Source organism: Acipenser ruthenus, chromosome 3 (assembly GCF_902713425.1).
Source record: "Acipenser ruthenus chromosome 3, fAciRut3.2 maternal haplotype, whole genome shotgun sequence".
Classification (NCBI taxonomy): Eukaryota; Metazoa; Chordata; class Actinopteri; order Acipenseriformes; family Acipenseridae; genus Acipenser; species Acipenser ruthenus.
Genome location: NC_081191.1, coordinates 34496324 through 34513471, shown reverse-complemented (window position 1 = coordinate 34513471; position 17148 = coordinate 34496324). Strand labels below are relative to the sequence as shown.

Sequence of the window (17148 nt, the reverse complement as noted above, 5' to 3'; positions counted from 1 at the left end):
CGTAATGGTTACATTTTGTACTTGAAAGGGAACTGCAGTCTTGTACTGGTAGATTAGCCTAACTGAAAGCAGTTACAATAAGGGATTTTAAAGTACATACTATTTTACCCCCTTCAGTCACCGCATGTATAATTGTGCCATGTTAAGTTTCCTATATATGAATCTATTTTATATGCTTTTTTCAAAGTTATGGCTGGGCAACTTCTCAAACTTCATAAAATTCACACCAACTGTTTTCAAATTTCTAAAAAAGCAATAAAAAATTTGTGACCGAAGGGGATTTATGTTTATCATGGACAACACATGCCTTTTGTATGAGTGGTCAAAGTTTTTTCAGCAACCAAACCTCTTTCGGTTTGAGGATACAAGAGTCTGAACAGTGACATCCACCAAACTGCATCCATTCAATTACCAATGCTGTGCTGGAACAAATATGTACTGTTATATATGCTAATCCCATGTAATGTTACTGTATTTGACTTTCTGAATACTTAAGCCATCACACGTGCACACAAAGATGAAGGGTGAATAAGGAAGGATTGGTGTTCTCAAGTACAGTTTTCAGCAATATTTTAAGTAGCGAAACCATTTCACCCTTTGGACAAAACGTACAAAAAACATTAATCATTATGTCCTCAGGGGCACTTATCCAAAAAAATACATATATTTGTGGATAATAAATGTTTGTCTTATGTGCTGTTTATGAAAGCTATAAGGTTGCCAATTTTTAGGGGATGTCTTTGCAAATATGTCATAAAATAAGGCTTACCCTTGTCAATGCAGATGTTATGACTATAAATTGTTATTATTGTATAGCTCTATAGAATACTCTTGGTTTTTGGCACACTTGGGTGGTTGTGAAGCAGTTATGGTATACTATAGGCAATACTTTATTTTGATTTGATTTAAAATATAATTGATGGTTAATTCATTCAATCAAAATCAATATTACCCCATGTTTTCTCTGTTTATCCCAGGAAAAAAAAGCTAATTGACTTGGAAGTGATTCAGATAATATCAGACAAATAAAAGCTTTCTTAAATATATATATATTTTTTCTTTTTATAATCAGTACCTAGTCCAGTTCAGTATTTTTGCTCCAAATTAAAATTCAGTTAGCTGGCTGGGGAGATGAAAGGTAATTTGAGTTGCGTATACTGGCAAAACCAGTAGCACAACTTTCAACACCAAATATGTGTGTGGCTTAATGGCAAAACCATATGTATACCTCACATCTATCCGTGACTTAATAACTCAAGCTAACCATGTTCTATCTCTGGTTAATCCACCTGTGGGGGTTTCAGTAACCTTTCCTCCTGGAGCAGAATCAAGGTTTTCCCAGCCATACTTTAAACTAATCAACTACCAATTCTCACGCTCATCCATCACAAAAAAATCATGCTGAGTTGTTGTCATTGCATATGTTGGAGTTTATGGGACCAGACTGAATAATTTAATTTCCCCAATTCTTGTTTTTTCAATTTTAAAATCAATCAGTGCAGAAAACACTTTGAGACTACAAACAGTGCTCTTAACTTTCCTTGGAAGAGTGTCTTTCCAAGGGGAGCGAATATAAACATACTCCTACACTAATCACAGGGAACCTGTGCAAGTCCTTTGGCAAAGCGTCCTACAGATCACAGACTGTTCCAACTGTAGAATACAGCTTTTGATCAGCGTAGATCTCCTTGCCTCTTCCTCTCTACTTCTGCATAATGTTTTCCTCCTGCTGGCAGCTACAGTACCTGCAGTATAATTATGATTTTGGACAGCTAAATTAATGACCATTTTCAAACCAGGTTTATGACAACCAGACACAGTACAAATACACTGCTCCTCTTTTAACACTGCAGATGAACTGAAAAGACCCCAGTGAGGAAAATGTTACCGGTATGCATTTGAATTACCTTTGATGTCAATGTTACTTTATTTCTTTTCATTGAGATGCACCTCTTTCCAAGAGTGTCTACACATGTAGTAATTGCATGATAGCTTTAAGTATAGAAACATGTTTGATTTAAAACCTGAGACTAAATCTACCTGTTTTACTGTTTCAGACAGACCTTTCCTATTTCTAAGATGCTCAAAAATCCAAATTCATCTTTTCCACACTGTTCTAACAAGAAGGTACTTGATCATTGAAATGCTACAGAGCAGCAGGAATACGTATTGTTGCCATGCACACTTGCCAGTAAGGGCCGTTTATGTTCCATTTGTTGAATAGGATTAAATATGTCTCAATTTAATATCCCTGTCCAAAAATCAAATTGAAGTGGTTTATTGAGCAATTGAAATACATTCGACCTCATGAGCCAGCATGCTAAAAAGGGTACTTTTGAATAGCCTTATAGATCCATGAAATACATGTTGGCAGTGGGTTCTCTGTGAGAAAGATTACCCTGACAAGTCTAAATCTGCAATGGGAGGAGAAGTTGCATTTTTCCCTTACCCTAACTCTTATATCTTACATTAATCACTTTCTACACTAGCTTTGATTCTTTCCCTGTCTAACCACATTAAAGGGAAGCACACTTTACACACCTTGGGTCAATAGCAGTGCAATCACACTGGCAATAAGAGATGTATATCTACATAAAACAGAATGTAAGATTTTACCTGAAAAATCTGCTTCAGGGAAAACAGAGCCCTCCTCAGCTCCCGTCCATTGGAGTTGTAGAGTTTTTCTGCAGGGAAGGAAGCAAAACAAAATCAGTGACTTTTCCATAATGGCCATAAAGGTTGTATGACATCCAGCGGGGAAGAAGGTGAAGCAGGGTTAGGTATACAAGGTCTTTATCACTTTTGACTCACAGACCTTCTTTTTTGGTATTTCTAACAGTACTTGATAACCCTACAGCTATGCGTTTTTAAAGGTAGATGGTCCGTTCCAGATTATTGTTTTCTGTAATTACTGTACTATTTTGTTCTTTAACCCCTTTCATTTGTGTCCACAATTCTAGGAAGCACACCCCCACAATGACCTTTGACTGCTTGCCAAAGACTCCCAAATTAAATTAGCTTCCCTGAACCTTTTCAGGTACCCTTCATTTTCTTCTCCATTTCTGAAGCCTTCATTCTTTTTTTTAGCAGAAATGCCTATTGACATCTTCCAAGACTGTTTTGAACATTTTCACTCTGGATCACAAAGCCTGTCTGATCATGTGTTTATTTCTGTTGTATTTTCGTTTGGTCAACCAGGCCCCCTGGACATCTTTTACTTACACTGATGAGCATACATACATATACACAAAATGACATCACTGACACGTATTTGGTTTGATGAAATTAGGGAAAGTTTAGTCCAGCCAATCATAGGACAGTGCTGATTTAAAAGTAGGTCATGGTTTCAGCCACATTTAACAAGGAGCAAATTATCTGTGCTGCCTGATTTAAATACTGGGAGATTGAGAATACAGTACAATACATTTCAGTTTAAATTGCTTGGGAACTATTGCCTTTTTCGCTGAAATCTGCAAAACATCATTAAGCCTGCACTTGCTTCTGTCCTAGAAATGGAGATTGCCAGGCAGTGGTGCAGGTAATAAAATGCCCAGGCAGCTGTCGTGACCCATCTCCCACAGTAGCTGTCACTATTGGGTATTGGTGCTTGACTTCACCCATATTACTAGCTGGTATAGCACAACAGAGATTCTCAAACTTTTTTTTTCAGCGGGGGGTCGGGGGAGGTAATTTTGAAATTTTTAAATATGGACCCCCAACTGAAAGGCTACAAGAAAAAGGTACAATGTCTGTAACAAGCTCAAGACCCATCTCACACCACGAAGAGTTAAAGACTGAGTAAGCTACATTTCAGTAAAGTTATTTTATTTTTCTAAATATGATCTAACATCTTTACTCCTGTACAGTGAAGCCCCTCACTCCCACTACTCAGTGAAGAAGAGAGCTCTTTACTCTGACAGAGCCCATGGCTCAGTCCTGATTCCCTATCTGACTGTGCTGCATGGTACTGCTAAGGCCTAACATAAACACTCCTGGGGAACTCGCCGCAGAGAAGCTGGTTTATTTTGTTAAAATGGGGTTGTTATGTTATGTTTAACATTTTTTTTCCTGGCAAGGGTGGTGGGGGCCAGAGGGGAGAGGCTGGCTAATAGTATGGATTTACACCTTGAACTCTGAAAGCTGTATGTCAATTGCAGTCCTGTGTCATCCAGACTGTACCAGCTGAACTATTATTGTTTTAAATTTATATTTTTGTTCGCTTATATGATATGTATAACTACACTGTGTATATTCTTTTTTTATGTTAAAAAAAATCATTGGTTGGAGGTAGGGGGTCTAAGAATCTCGGTCAAATGGCAGGGCTGCACTACTTCTTTAACCCAAATATAAACACAGAGTAATTCAATCACCTTCAGAAGAATGAAAAACACACTACTTGAGTTTTTTAACACTTAACCATCTGAGCTATTTTTTCCTTCATCCCCAGGACATACTTAATGACCTCAGCTTTAGCTAAGTCAGCTGTGGTACTGTTGCCATGCAAGGCCAGACTGAAAATTAAATTTGCATGGACCTGCTTAACCATGCATACTGTACCATAACATAACAAAATACAGTAATAACAATTACTTTAATTATACAAACCGTCTCTTAATTTTGGTCGAAGCCTAAATGACAATAACTCCAGCGGAGCTATTGCAGCCAGGGGGTAGAACACAAAGTCAGCTGACTTACGTTGCTTGATCCCTGGGAATGAGCGACTCAATACGCTGTCTTTACGTGGGGCACAAGGCCACAGTGAGACGTAACAAACAACAGGCTGTAGTGCACAAATACGCGCAATTAGTGAAACTAATACAGTGAATATTTTTAATATCACATGTAATTTGTGTAAAAACACAATAAATGTGAAAATCTATAGCAGAAAAAGTAACAAGTACATGTCTGTACATGCTCTCCTGTCAGGCCAGTTTTGAAAGGAAAAATGGCAAAAATGTGCTTGCAGTCCTTTATAGCCTTGGGGGCAGGCATGACTGCGTCACAGGCTTGGCTGAGCAGCTTTGATATATATTATTCAGTTTTCGGGTCTTTAGGAGGTAAATACCCATTCAGTAATGGTTACATTTCATACTTGAAAGGGAACTGCAGTTCCTTTAATTGAGATTAGGTCTCTGGGTGGCAAAAAATGTCACACGGAGACCAAATGCTGTGCTGCTGTATTGATCTTGCAGGGCAATGTGGAATTAGAAGGTGGCAGCATAAAAGAAAATGTTATCAATAGATAATAATAATAATTATTATCCTAAACCACAGGTGTGTTGAATCTTGTTTTTATATGAATTTAATATGTAAATGTTGATATCAGTTTCGGTTTCGGCAGTACCAAAACTTTTGTCAATAGAAACCCTAGGAGTATCAATATGAAAAATTCCTAATACAGTGTATGTCAATTGCTACGATTTATAGTGCATTGTATTTCCTTTTGTGTACCTTGCACTCCACAGCCCTCCAGTGAATTAGGTGGATTGCTCTGTCAGGTTTACTCAAATGACTTTAACGTCTGTTTCTGTGTGAACATTTTCCAAATAAAACAGAAGTTCCTCACATATGTAGAGCTAAGATCACCTACAATAATGACCAATGATTAAGAAACTGGGCAAAGAGATGAAGAAAAACGTTATCCATTCCTTATTCTGAAAGAAAGCTTTGTCCATAAAATTACACTTCTGTCCATGAAAGTTATTTTTTTTTCAGAACACTGGTGAGCTGTCACTAACCTTGACAAGCTGGTAAACCTTTATTCCAGGAGGTGTTCACAAGCCTCATTGTCAAGCCTCACCCCAGAGGCCAGAGCATTCCTCCTACTCCTCTTCTACCACTACTCTCCTGCTCCGGAACAAACGTTTTTCCCCACTGTCTGTAGGGACACAAAGCAGCGGCCGCACTGACAGCACAAACCCCCTGTGAGCTTGTATCTGCCAAAAACTCCTGATTTATCCAGGTGCTAAACTGATCTAACATCAAGTATCAATATGCATATTTCTTCTGTCAAAGACTGTTAAAGCAAGTAATGTCTAGTCTGTCAAACGTCAGTCACGCTGTCACAGACACCTTGCAATTTAATAGCTTTCAACTCTCCTTTTTTCACAGCCTACCACCAGAACGCATTAACATTCCATAGAGATGGGATTATAGCGCCCAAAGCATTAACCTAATGATTTATTTTTCTGCAGAATTTTTGTTCATTCGTGGTGTGTTTTTGTAATCATTAATATGGAGAACTGTGCTGCTGATGGGGTGAGAGCAGGAGTGTTTCCCAGGTCATGTACTGTACAGTACAGACAGCAACACTTCTTCCCTGTCTAACCTAACTTTTAATGCCTCGCTGCTATCAGTAGACCCGTGAGCCCTGTGTATTATTAAACACGGCACTATGAAGAGCATCACAACAATAGATGATCTGTAAAACAGCAAGAGAAGCCCTCTCAGCTGAAATGGAAACAAACCAGCTTTTCGGGCTGGAGACAACCTTTTTTTTTGTAATTGTTCCTTAAATACAGCTTTATGAAAAAAAAAACAAAAAAAAAAAAAAACTGTGCCCTCAGATAGCACAAAATTGACTAAGCCACACCCCTTGTAAACAAAACTAAAAAATCTTTACAGGAAAAAACAACAACAGTGTTTTTGTTCAGTGAAAGGAGAATCACATAGCAAGCATGAACTTCAATGTATTTCATCCTTTCACATTTCCTACAAACACTAAGCAAGTATTCTCCCAGAGACCTGTGTTTTGGGGGAAAAAAAAGAAAATTATATATATATATATATATATATATATATATATATATATATATATATATATATATATATATATATATATATATATGATAGATAGATAGATAGATTGTTTTTTTTTACTGATCATAGGTTTTATACTTGCAAAAAGTTAACTTACCCCACAGAAACGTCCATAATTCACTAGTATTACCGATACCAACATTACAGTATCCAGTGTTATGTAATATTCCTCAAATGTGTTGTTCACCAACTTGCCTGTTACACTACTTATATCATTAGTCAAAGTGCAACAGCTTGCAAACCATTTCAGGTTTATGAACAAGTTTACCATGATATTACTCACTGACACTGGAAAGTCTCACCAGGGAGGTCCTAAGGCAGGTGGTGGGAGTTACAACATACAACAATTAGATAAAATACAAAACACATGGCAAGAATCATAAGTTAACAAAAATTACCCTGAAGCTATTGAATGACTGCATCTAAATATGGTTGTGTAATAGCAAAACATGCTGAATGTGTTAAGGTTGGAAATTAAAAACAAGGGGCATACATTTTGCTCTGGATTTTGGGAATCTCTCCTCAGCAATTTGTTATGGCATCAAGTGTGGCACAATACTATTAGGGTAGTAAAATGGAAATAACACTTGGAAATAACAGGTAGGTGGTGCTATGTAGTATTGGTTCAATAAAGGACAATGGCATTAGCTACAGGATAGAGCTGTGCTGGCAGGAACCATGAGAGCTTCCACTTATATTTGCAAGGGCACCTCAGTCCTGACATTCAGTTCTAAGCCAAGACTGACCATTGTGTTAATTTGTGTGGTGGATATGTGAACTAATGTCCACTTGGGGTTGATTTGAGACTACCAAACTATTTTAACTTGTGACCTGAGCTTGAAATCTTACCCATGCCTCCATAGGTGAAGGCATAAGAGGCTTAAATTGGCCTGCTAGACTACATGTATGTAGCGTCAGATTGGATCATAATATCATTCTGTGTATGAAATTAACAGAAATGGAATACACAGATTGGGGTCCTAAGCCATTCTCTGTGTCTACTTGGTTTCTGGTCACAAACTCCCCCACTGACAAAGAATGCTTTTAAAATGAGTCGTAAACTAAATACCCGACAAGTGGTTTATCTTCACCATCGCTGAATAAATCCTGTGGCGCCGGCAGTGTCTTGCAAAGGGTACAAACCAGACGGTTTTGAATGCTTTGACACCTCGGACAGAAAACAGTCCATCTCATAAATCCAGCCGACAGGGGGCGAAACAGCGGACCAACTGAGAACAATGGGCCGTCTCGGAGCGAGAACACTTGGACTCGGGCACAGCCCAAAATAAAAAAAAAAAACTACCCAATCACAGGGGTGAAGAGAGAATTACAAAAGGACAAGCGCGACTTTCAAACAGGGCTCCCAGGATGACTGGCTTGAACAGAGATACCGTTTTTGGAAAATCTGATACGAGATAACTACTCTAGTGTTTGCCTTGGTGTGGGAGTCTGCAGCGTAAGATGTCTAAAATCCTAAAAGTACTTGTAATTAAATCTGTAACTTAGCCCCGATTGATCACCAGAGAAAGAGTTGGATGAATATTTGAAGTCAAAAGAGACTGAAATATATTCAATCTATTGAGCTAGCAGTGCTGGAGTTTGTGGTGAAATATCCCAGACATAACCAGACGAAGAGTGCACATATGGAATTGCTGTTTCAGTGGAATACCTTAATACTTAATGACTCTTGTTTTTGCAAAGACATTTCTTTCGTACCCTGAAGTTGAAACGCGAGGAAAACAGAAACCAGAATCTGAATTTTCCCTTTGCCTACAGGAGCGCCTTTGAATGCCTGTTTTGTTGAAGACACGGATCATCTGAAGAAGGAGTGAAAATCCGTTAAGTATTCAACACATAGTGTTTTACTCTCTTATGAACTTGAGAATAAGCCAACTTTAAAGTAAAATTAACGTTTTGTTTAAGGTAGAATGTAAGAAAAGTATTATTGCTTTCAAGTCATGCCTTGAGTTAATGAACACTATAGTAATTGTTTGTTGTATGTGATTTATACAAATTTATGTGGGTTTTACAAGGCAATTATCATTCTTCGTTAAAAGCTAGAATCAAAATTTAGTTGTCTTAATAATAGATAATTCTCGATAGGCTGTCTGGACTCAAAGAGTGTCTTTATCTCGCAAGAGTGAGAATTGCCTTCTGAACCAAAACATATATATGAGACTGATTTAACAATGTTTTGATTATCAAACATTAATGAAAGTAAATATTTGTTACTAACGATACCCCTGCTAAGACTAACCTTCGTCTTAAATAACTGTCAGGAGTGCGGTTGTAACCTTTAAGGGAATCTCCCATAGGTTGCTTTGGATCGCTAATCAACTATCGAGAGTGGGGTGTTGTCGTTTATATTTTCTTTTCTGTACTTTTTAGTTTAGTTAATTCTTCCTTTCTGTATTACTTCAGTTTGGTTGTTGCACCTTTATTATTTTTCCCTTTAGTTTTATTGCTAATAAAACAGTTCCTTTATGTTCACTAGCAGTGTTGTCCAGTCCGATTATTTCAACACTGATGGGTCCTACATGATTTGAATTCAAATAAGATAATATATGATTACAACTTAAACTAGTCCAAATACAAATATACCTTGCACACTACATGTACCTTTTCATCATTACATCTTTTCCAATGAAGACCATACAGAAATGACACTCAAACGCATACATGAGTTATTAAGACAATGACCAAAGGCACTTTTACAAAATTAAATAGCAGCTGTAGTTAAAAATTACTGGTAGTACTGATTTTAAATGTTCACTTTATCCCATCTGTTGTTGAGGTGTCATTTAGACAAATTGATAGTGAAGGATCATAAAAAACAACTCTGTATTTTGAAGTGTCTGATGGACCATGTGGTTTGTAATCAATCTGAACCATGTTCATTAGTGTCATCTAACAAGGTAACACCTGATCATGTGTGTCACAAAGTGTTCCGTTTTTAGAAGGGATTTTGCTGAGCCATCCCTGGTGAATCGGTTCACTACAGGGCCATTAGCCTTGCTGCTGTGGCTTGTTGTCGGGCACTTTGGCTTAAGTTCTGGAAACTGATGACAAACAAATTTAGTTTCTCGCATTGGACAGCTGCTGTCTACACTAAGTGTGGGAAACAGAACTGTGTGACCATACTGGTGGTGTAGCCACCTCGTAACTGAACCCAGAGCTCAAAAAAGACTGTATGAGATACTGCTCAGGTTTAAGAGGGTCTGTTTGACAACTGTCCCATTCATCTTCCTCTCAGGACACCTGTGAAATGTGTGACACCATGCTGTGCTGTTATAGGCTATCACATGGACGACTCTTGTAATTTATTAGACAAGTTGCCATGTTAATTATTGTCCAGAATGTTTTAAACATAATTTTAATTTAGTGAACACAAGACAAAACAAAGCTTGAATCTAGTCTCTGTTGTCTGTTGGCTATTCAAATATAATCACATATAGTACTAACAAACATACAGTACTGATTGTATTCCAATTGAATTCATCTGGATTTAACAACAATTTATGTTACTAGACTTATTTTTTTTTAAATAAAACCCCTAATGGATCATGCACAAGCAATCAAATCTATATTACCAGAGTATGTATTGCTTTAATTTGATACATGTATTTCCACTGCTGTTTACTATATAATATATCAAGGTATTTATGATCTGTGTGTATGGTGCTGGTACTGATGAGAAACTTAAGTTAATGTTATTGTTTTGCTTTTCCTAATTACTGTTAAAATACACCACACCTTCACTATCCACATAAAAAAGCATAACGTGAGTAAATGTTTTTAAGCATCTAGGGTGAAAAAAGACCTCCCAAACACACTTCAAACATGAAGGATTACAAGGGTTTTCCACTGTATCGTGAGTGACTATCTGCAGACAAGTGCAACATAAATCTTGACTCTGAAACAATAAGGCTCATAAAAGGACATTACTTGTTGAAAGCAAATAGTTAAGTCTTTGGTGTGCTTTAAGACCTATGCAATGCGAAGATTTAGGATGACATGCAGAAGAACAGTTGTTTGTCAAAAGGTATTTTTTCAGAGAAAGGTATTTTGTTTTCGCCTGAGAATATACGGTAAGTTTGAAATTGACCGACATCTGCATATGCATATTCAACACATGCCTTACAGATAGATGACACATTTGAATGATCTTTTCTTTTATTTAAATAAATCATCTTTATCTGCTGTCATCGTTACGTACACATGTTAGTGATTCCTGCATGCTATATACATGCCCAAAACAACTTTATGCAGTCATTGACACAGATATGAGTGGCTGATTGGGCTATTTCTTAATTCTCTCTGCTACGTAGCTGTTTTCTGAGATAAGTTGTGAGCAATCTCACTCTGCTTTTCTCAAGGCAGCAGTGTGGAGTAGTGGTTAGGGCTCTGGACTCTTGACCGGAGGGTCATGGGTTCAATCCCCAGTGGGGGACACTGCTGTTGTACCCTTGAGCAAGGTACTTTACCTAGATTGTTCCAATAAAAACCCAACTACATAAATGGGTAATTGTATGTAAAAATAATATGATATCTTGTAAGTCGCCCTGGATAAGGGCGTCTGCTAAGAAATAATATTTATTTATTTATATACTTGCTAATGTAGCAGTAGGTCACTAGCTACTGTAACTGCCAATTTATATTTCCAAGAGAGAAACTAACAAGGAAAGTCTCTTATTGTTGCTGTCCAAAGCCTGTTAACTTTTGGCTGATAAACTTCTGTATAAACTACAGCGACCCCAACATATGACAACAACAAAGTAGCTGGACTTGGAAACTACCCAGCACTATTGAGGTAACAGCGATCAAATGAGATTTTTTTTTATTTTTATTGATATGGTATTTTATGGTATTAGGGGTACCTGCTGACTGAAGCATAATGAGCGCTACTGTAGCGGTATCAGCTATAGCTTCTGGCTGTAAATAGACACTGCTGGTTTATCACACTGCTGTCTATAATTCAGTAGATATGAGTATTGATGCTAGCAAACTGGTAATGGTTTGGTGCCTTGGTGCTGTATTTATTGCCTCATATGACTGCAATACAATTTGTATGTCAAAATAAGAAAATTGTAGCTGCTCTTGTGCTACCCTTGTCCCTTAGCATGGAACCATTGCAATGCCATTGTAACATCAATGATTTTCCATTAGCAAGGATATAATGTAATGACAAAGTATGTATTTTAAACCAAGCCCCCAAATGAGCTGTTTGAAATAGTAAATCTACTTAAGTGGGCCTAATGCGAGGCACTAATCAAAGTCAAGGTCAACTACCACACGTTAGAGCCTTCATCGACGGGCACTATTGCTATTAGAAAACAATTTTTTTCTCATTATTTTCTTTAAAACCTAGATTTACCTTTAAGTTGTAATGATTTATCAGATGTCCTTCCACTGGGAAAAGAAATTGGAAAATAGTCCTGAAATGTACATAAGGGATTGAACAATCTAATAACTTTATTAGACAAATACGTTTATACCTGATTTAAAATTATTGGCAAAACTAAATCTAATAATACAACAGTGACACAGGAGTCTACTGGGAGACAAATGAAGACTTTAGACAATACTCCCTTAGGAAAATATTCACTAGAGTAGGAAACCAGAATTAGGAATATAAAAAAGGAGCTATATGTAAAGTTGAAATTAGACTGCAATACCCTTAACTTAATACATAAATAACCACAGGTCCTTTTATTTGTAATGGCTTGTAATTGTTATTTTATTTGGTTTCTTTCAGAATATACAGGCCTTTGAAAAGAAGAAACTCACAGCATCTCTGACTCACTGAAGTTCGGAACAATGCATTCCTGTGACACACAGAACTTTCCAGCTCTTTCCCAGAATCCCTTTCCAGGAGGACTAGATGGCAGAGAGCCCACACTCTTTTGCCAACTAATCATAAGGCTTGGGCTCCATGCCAGCCACTAAAACCATGTCATTGATAATTGATTTCAAGGAAGGAAAATATGGAAGGAAAACACCAGAAAACTCAGCAGTTTGAAATACCCCACAGATTTACATGGCTCTGAGGATTAAAAGGTTTTGCTTCGGTAAGCCATCATGTGCTTTTAACAGTTAAACTTAGATACTCACAGGGAAATAGATGGAAATAGAAGACAAGATTATGGGCACTATTTATATTTTTAAAGCTGCAGTCTAATAAACCACCACAAGGGGCCCCATGCCCCTTTCAGTGATACTTATATTTTAAGTCTAAGCTGGTATTCATACAGTATACCTGTTAACTAAATCATTCAGTAAGGGTATATATAACAAAAGTGTCTATCTATAATGTACTGCAGGCAGGGCAACAGTCAACGTTACCCAGTGACAGAAGTGTTTCTATTCCTGTCCCCACAACTGTCTCTCATCTAAAGCTCATCACTAAAACACAGAACTGTGCTACTGCAACTTTGGTTCAAGGGCACTTGCATACTGGTATGTTTCTACTTTATATAATCTAAGGTACTACTACAGATTTTAAGTTTTTTTTCACAATTAAATAAAAATTAATGTCTAAAACAATTAAATAAAACCTGTCATACAAAAAAAAAATGCATGCTTCCCCATATTGTATACAAGTCACAAGACTGGATCATAGATTACAGGGCAGCTTTTTCAATGGTGCATCACTGTTTAAGTAGATGAACACTTTAATGAACAAACACTTACAAAACTGACAGAAAGTTTGTCTTTGAGATCACAAAATGAAGTACATACTCGAAATAGAATGTTCCTCTGAAAACATTAGTAACAGAATTGCTATGGAAATATGTTTTTTAATGAGATTAAACTTAGATTAGTTCCATACCATTTGGCACTGGGTTTGACCAATAGGAATAATACTTGAAAAAGGTATAAAGAAAAATACAAAAGAACTGCTGTACTGGTTCCAAATTAAACTATTTTACCAAACATAACCTTTCCATGAGAGGAGTCTCCCTCCCACATTGAGGTGAAGCAGCATGATTCTTAAGGAATAACAATTTTTAAAACCATTGATATGTTCTCAGTCACTGGTGATTGTTTTCTTACATTTGAGGTGAAGTAACAGACTCACACAAATGATACCAAAAGGTTAATTCCAGGACACTTATCATCCAAAATTGTTTTGATTATTATCTTACGTTCCTGGTCTTGACAGAGCTGTAGGTCACTGCTTAGCTTAAAACACTGCATACAATATTATTTAGCACAGGCAACCTATTACCCATAGTATGTGACAGATGCTTCCAATTATATAACAATGAAATAGGAAATAGTGGCTTGGTGAAGGAACTAAAACCAGCAAGTGACATAAACCTAGACTGTCCATATGAAAACGAGACATGCAGTGTTAGCTATTTATTTTGTTTTGTTGTTACCATTATTTTAATTCTGTTTACTTGAAGGTGGCCTTTACACCTTTGTACAAATTCCTTTATACTAGGCCTTGACCCAGGGAGAGTTATGTATGGCTTGGGGTACAGAGGAAGAAATCAGTAACCCTAACATTACTTCAGCACACGTTGTGGTGTCGTTGGCATTCTTGAGGTTCACATCTTGGAAGATCAGCTCTGAAGTCAGTGCAGCAGGTTATGGCAATTACTAAAGAGCCCAACCTGTTATCTTCCCTAAGCTTCAACAGCTGTGCTACCATCTAAGCCATTAACAACTTAAATTAATATATAGACCGATGTACATATATAAATAAGCTATTAGTTATTGAATACTTGAGTACTGGAATATTGTATGAATATTGAAGTTTACAATGTGGTTCATTTACAGGTTAAGATGACACAACCTATAGGGGTACTTCTTTAAAACAGGCCGTTTGTGTGGACAGAGCTCACACAAAGCCATGGCCCTGCTTCGAGTGTAAAGTCATAATTCAGGAATCTACGCACAGAAACCTGAAGAAATATACATAAACAAATACATATTTAGTCTTTTTTATGCATAAATTAAGCATTTTTATCCCAGCTTTACCGCACTGGCACGATAGGCCTGAGCTGAGAGCTCAAAACTTCACGCCCTGAGGATACATACCTCACAGACATGACATGAGCTGTCCATACCGCTGCCTTTTCTGCCCACTCAGCATCTGCGAAACCTGCAAACAGCCCTGTTTTAGAGAACAAGACCTGTGCCTTGATAGTTTCCACATACTGTTTGTTTTTAGAGTTAATTGGGCTCGAGCATAGTGAAAATAATACTGGTTTAACAATGTAATTCTAACTGCTGTGTAATGGAATATTTTCTTTACAAAAAATTAAATAAAAAATCCTGTACATGTGGCTTTCTTGCTAACCGATCTGCTTGCCTTAATTTTGTATGGATTGCAAGGTAAATGCAAAAAAAAACTAAAACAAAAATACGTTTAACTCCCAGTAAAAGAAAAAAAAAATTCTTAGCTTCCTCACTTGCTAATATCCTTTTCCCCTCTTCATTCATAATACAGACTTCTAAAGCACTCCATAATGAGCTGGTTATACTGTGGTCTCACTAGCAGCATCACAAACATTATCGTTCCAAATCAAGGAAATATCAGTTTGCTTTATATTATCTTATGGAAGGGTGTTGTCTTGTTTACATTTCATAGGCTTCAGCCAATACTGGCACATTTTCCATCACAAATGGCTACAGACTTGTTTGCGCTGAAGTCAACTCTTATAAAAGTTTCCTGTAGTACACTGTGTTTAAAACAAATTGAAAGCATGGCAAATAAAAGAAAAGCATGGCAAAGAACATATTATCACTGTACGATAATGCATGGTAGAAACTGCAGTTTAGTTCTCCCTTGTCTGAGGCAGCCCTTTATAGCAAAAAACTGGTTATAGATGCTATGGTAATGGCTCCCATAGCCATCTGCCCCATAATGCCATTCCACTACCATGTGAATTATTGCTATACTGTAAGACAGAACACAAATCTCACTGTCTCTAATAATGGCTCCCAACTATAGCATTATGAAAGGGGTGCACCTTATAAAAATGGTAAACTGCGACAATACAAATGTACAATGGTGTTTTATGGGATGGGCACTGGTTTTTCTTTTGAGCACTGGCACATGTTTTGCACCCATTTAATTTACCAATATATCTCCCTTGGTCCAGGTTTTGGTCCTTTAAAATGGTTCTGAAAGACAAACAATCAACCATGCACATGTTCAAGTCTAATTCAGATGATAGAAGCGGCTGCTGCATTGAGTGAGCAGATTCTAGCAGATGCTATACCCCAAAAAGGATCTTATTGTGAACAAATCCACAATCAAATAGCACTTACTATATATGTTACTGTAGCAATGTCCTCAAACACAGAATGAAGTGATGTAGCTTCATAAAGTTGAAAGACAAGCTTAAATTACTGTTTTAAAATCTTAATAAGTGGACTTCTGAGGAAGAATGTCTATTTGCTATTTTATGTAAGTGCAGTGGTCATTTAGCAGCTCCTCACTTTAGACTACACCATGGGTGGGCTCTCTGTCCCCCAGCTGCCTTCCCGTTAGAGTGGGAGCACACGCGACACACACAGACAAACTGTACACGCTACAGGCCGCAGGACGCACCCCCGTCCTTTCCAACACCTGGGTGCCCTGTGTTTGAACTGCAAACAATTTCAAGTGTGCTAAGTGCATTCCAACATCATGGTCACATTGTGGTTATGCGCAATTTTCTCTTGTGGGTTCAGTAAATAGTATTACCTCATACTAATATGAGAAGTCCAAATTTAGTGAAAACATTGAAAATAGATGCCTATTTCAATATAAAAGTATCATCCAGCAATCCATCTTATAAACTTCTGGAGTCATCTGGCCCAATCATGTTTCAGAGTAAAGCAGTCATTAACCGACAGGATCTTGAAGCTCGATTTAAATGGTGACATAAATTTAAAGCAATTAGTCAAAAATATCAATCAATCAATCAATCAATCAATCAATCAATCTTTATTTTATATAGCGCCTTTCATAGTGGACCACCATTACAAAGCACTTTACAAGATGCAGTAACAACAAGAAAATCCATAATACTTTAAATACAGAGAAATGCATAATACATGCTATACAAAAAAAAAAAAAACACTGCATAATACATTAAATACAGTGGAAAGTGCACAATACATGACAGTAGCATAATACATGAAATAGTAGCAGCAACACAGCAGCTAATAGCAGATATCAGGCTTAAAGAGCATGGAAAGCAAGAGAGAACAGGTGGGTCTTGAGAGTTGATTTAAAGCGAGCGACGGTGGGAGCATCACGCACCAAAGCTGGGAGAGAGTTCCAGAGAGTCGGAGCCATGAAGCTAAACGAGCGTTCTCCAAGTGTGGTGC

General features: G+C 37.3%; 1 protein-coding gene across 10 annotated transcripts in view; it reads right to left on the bottom strand.

Annotated features, from left to right (window-relative positions):
* Nucleotides 1-17148, bottom strand: part of LOC117394649 (FH1/FH2 domain-containing protein 3-like) — a 262112-nt gene that overhangs the window by 126090 nt on the left and 118874 nt on the right. For all 10 annotated transcript variants that reach the window (XM_059012819.1, XM_059012820.1, XM_059012823.1 and 7 more), the window contains exon 4: nucleotides 2617-2684. In XM_059012819.1, coding sequence (XP_058868802.1) covers nucleotides 2617-2684 — 68 coding nt within the window. The remainder of the gene's footprint in view (nucleotides 1-2616; nucleotides 2685-17148) is intronic.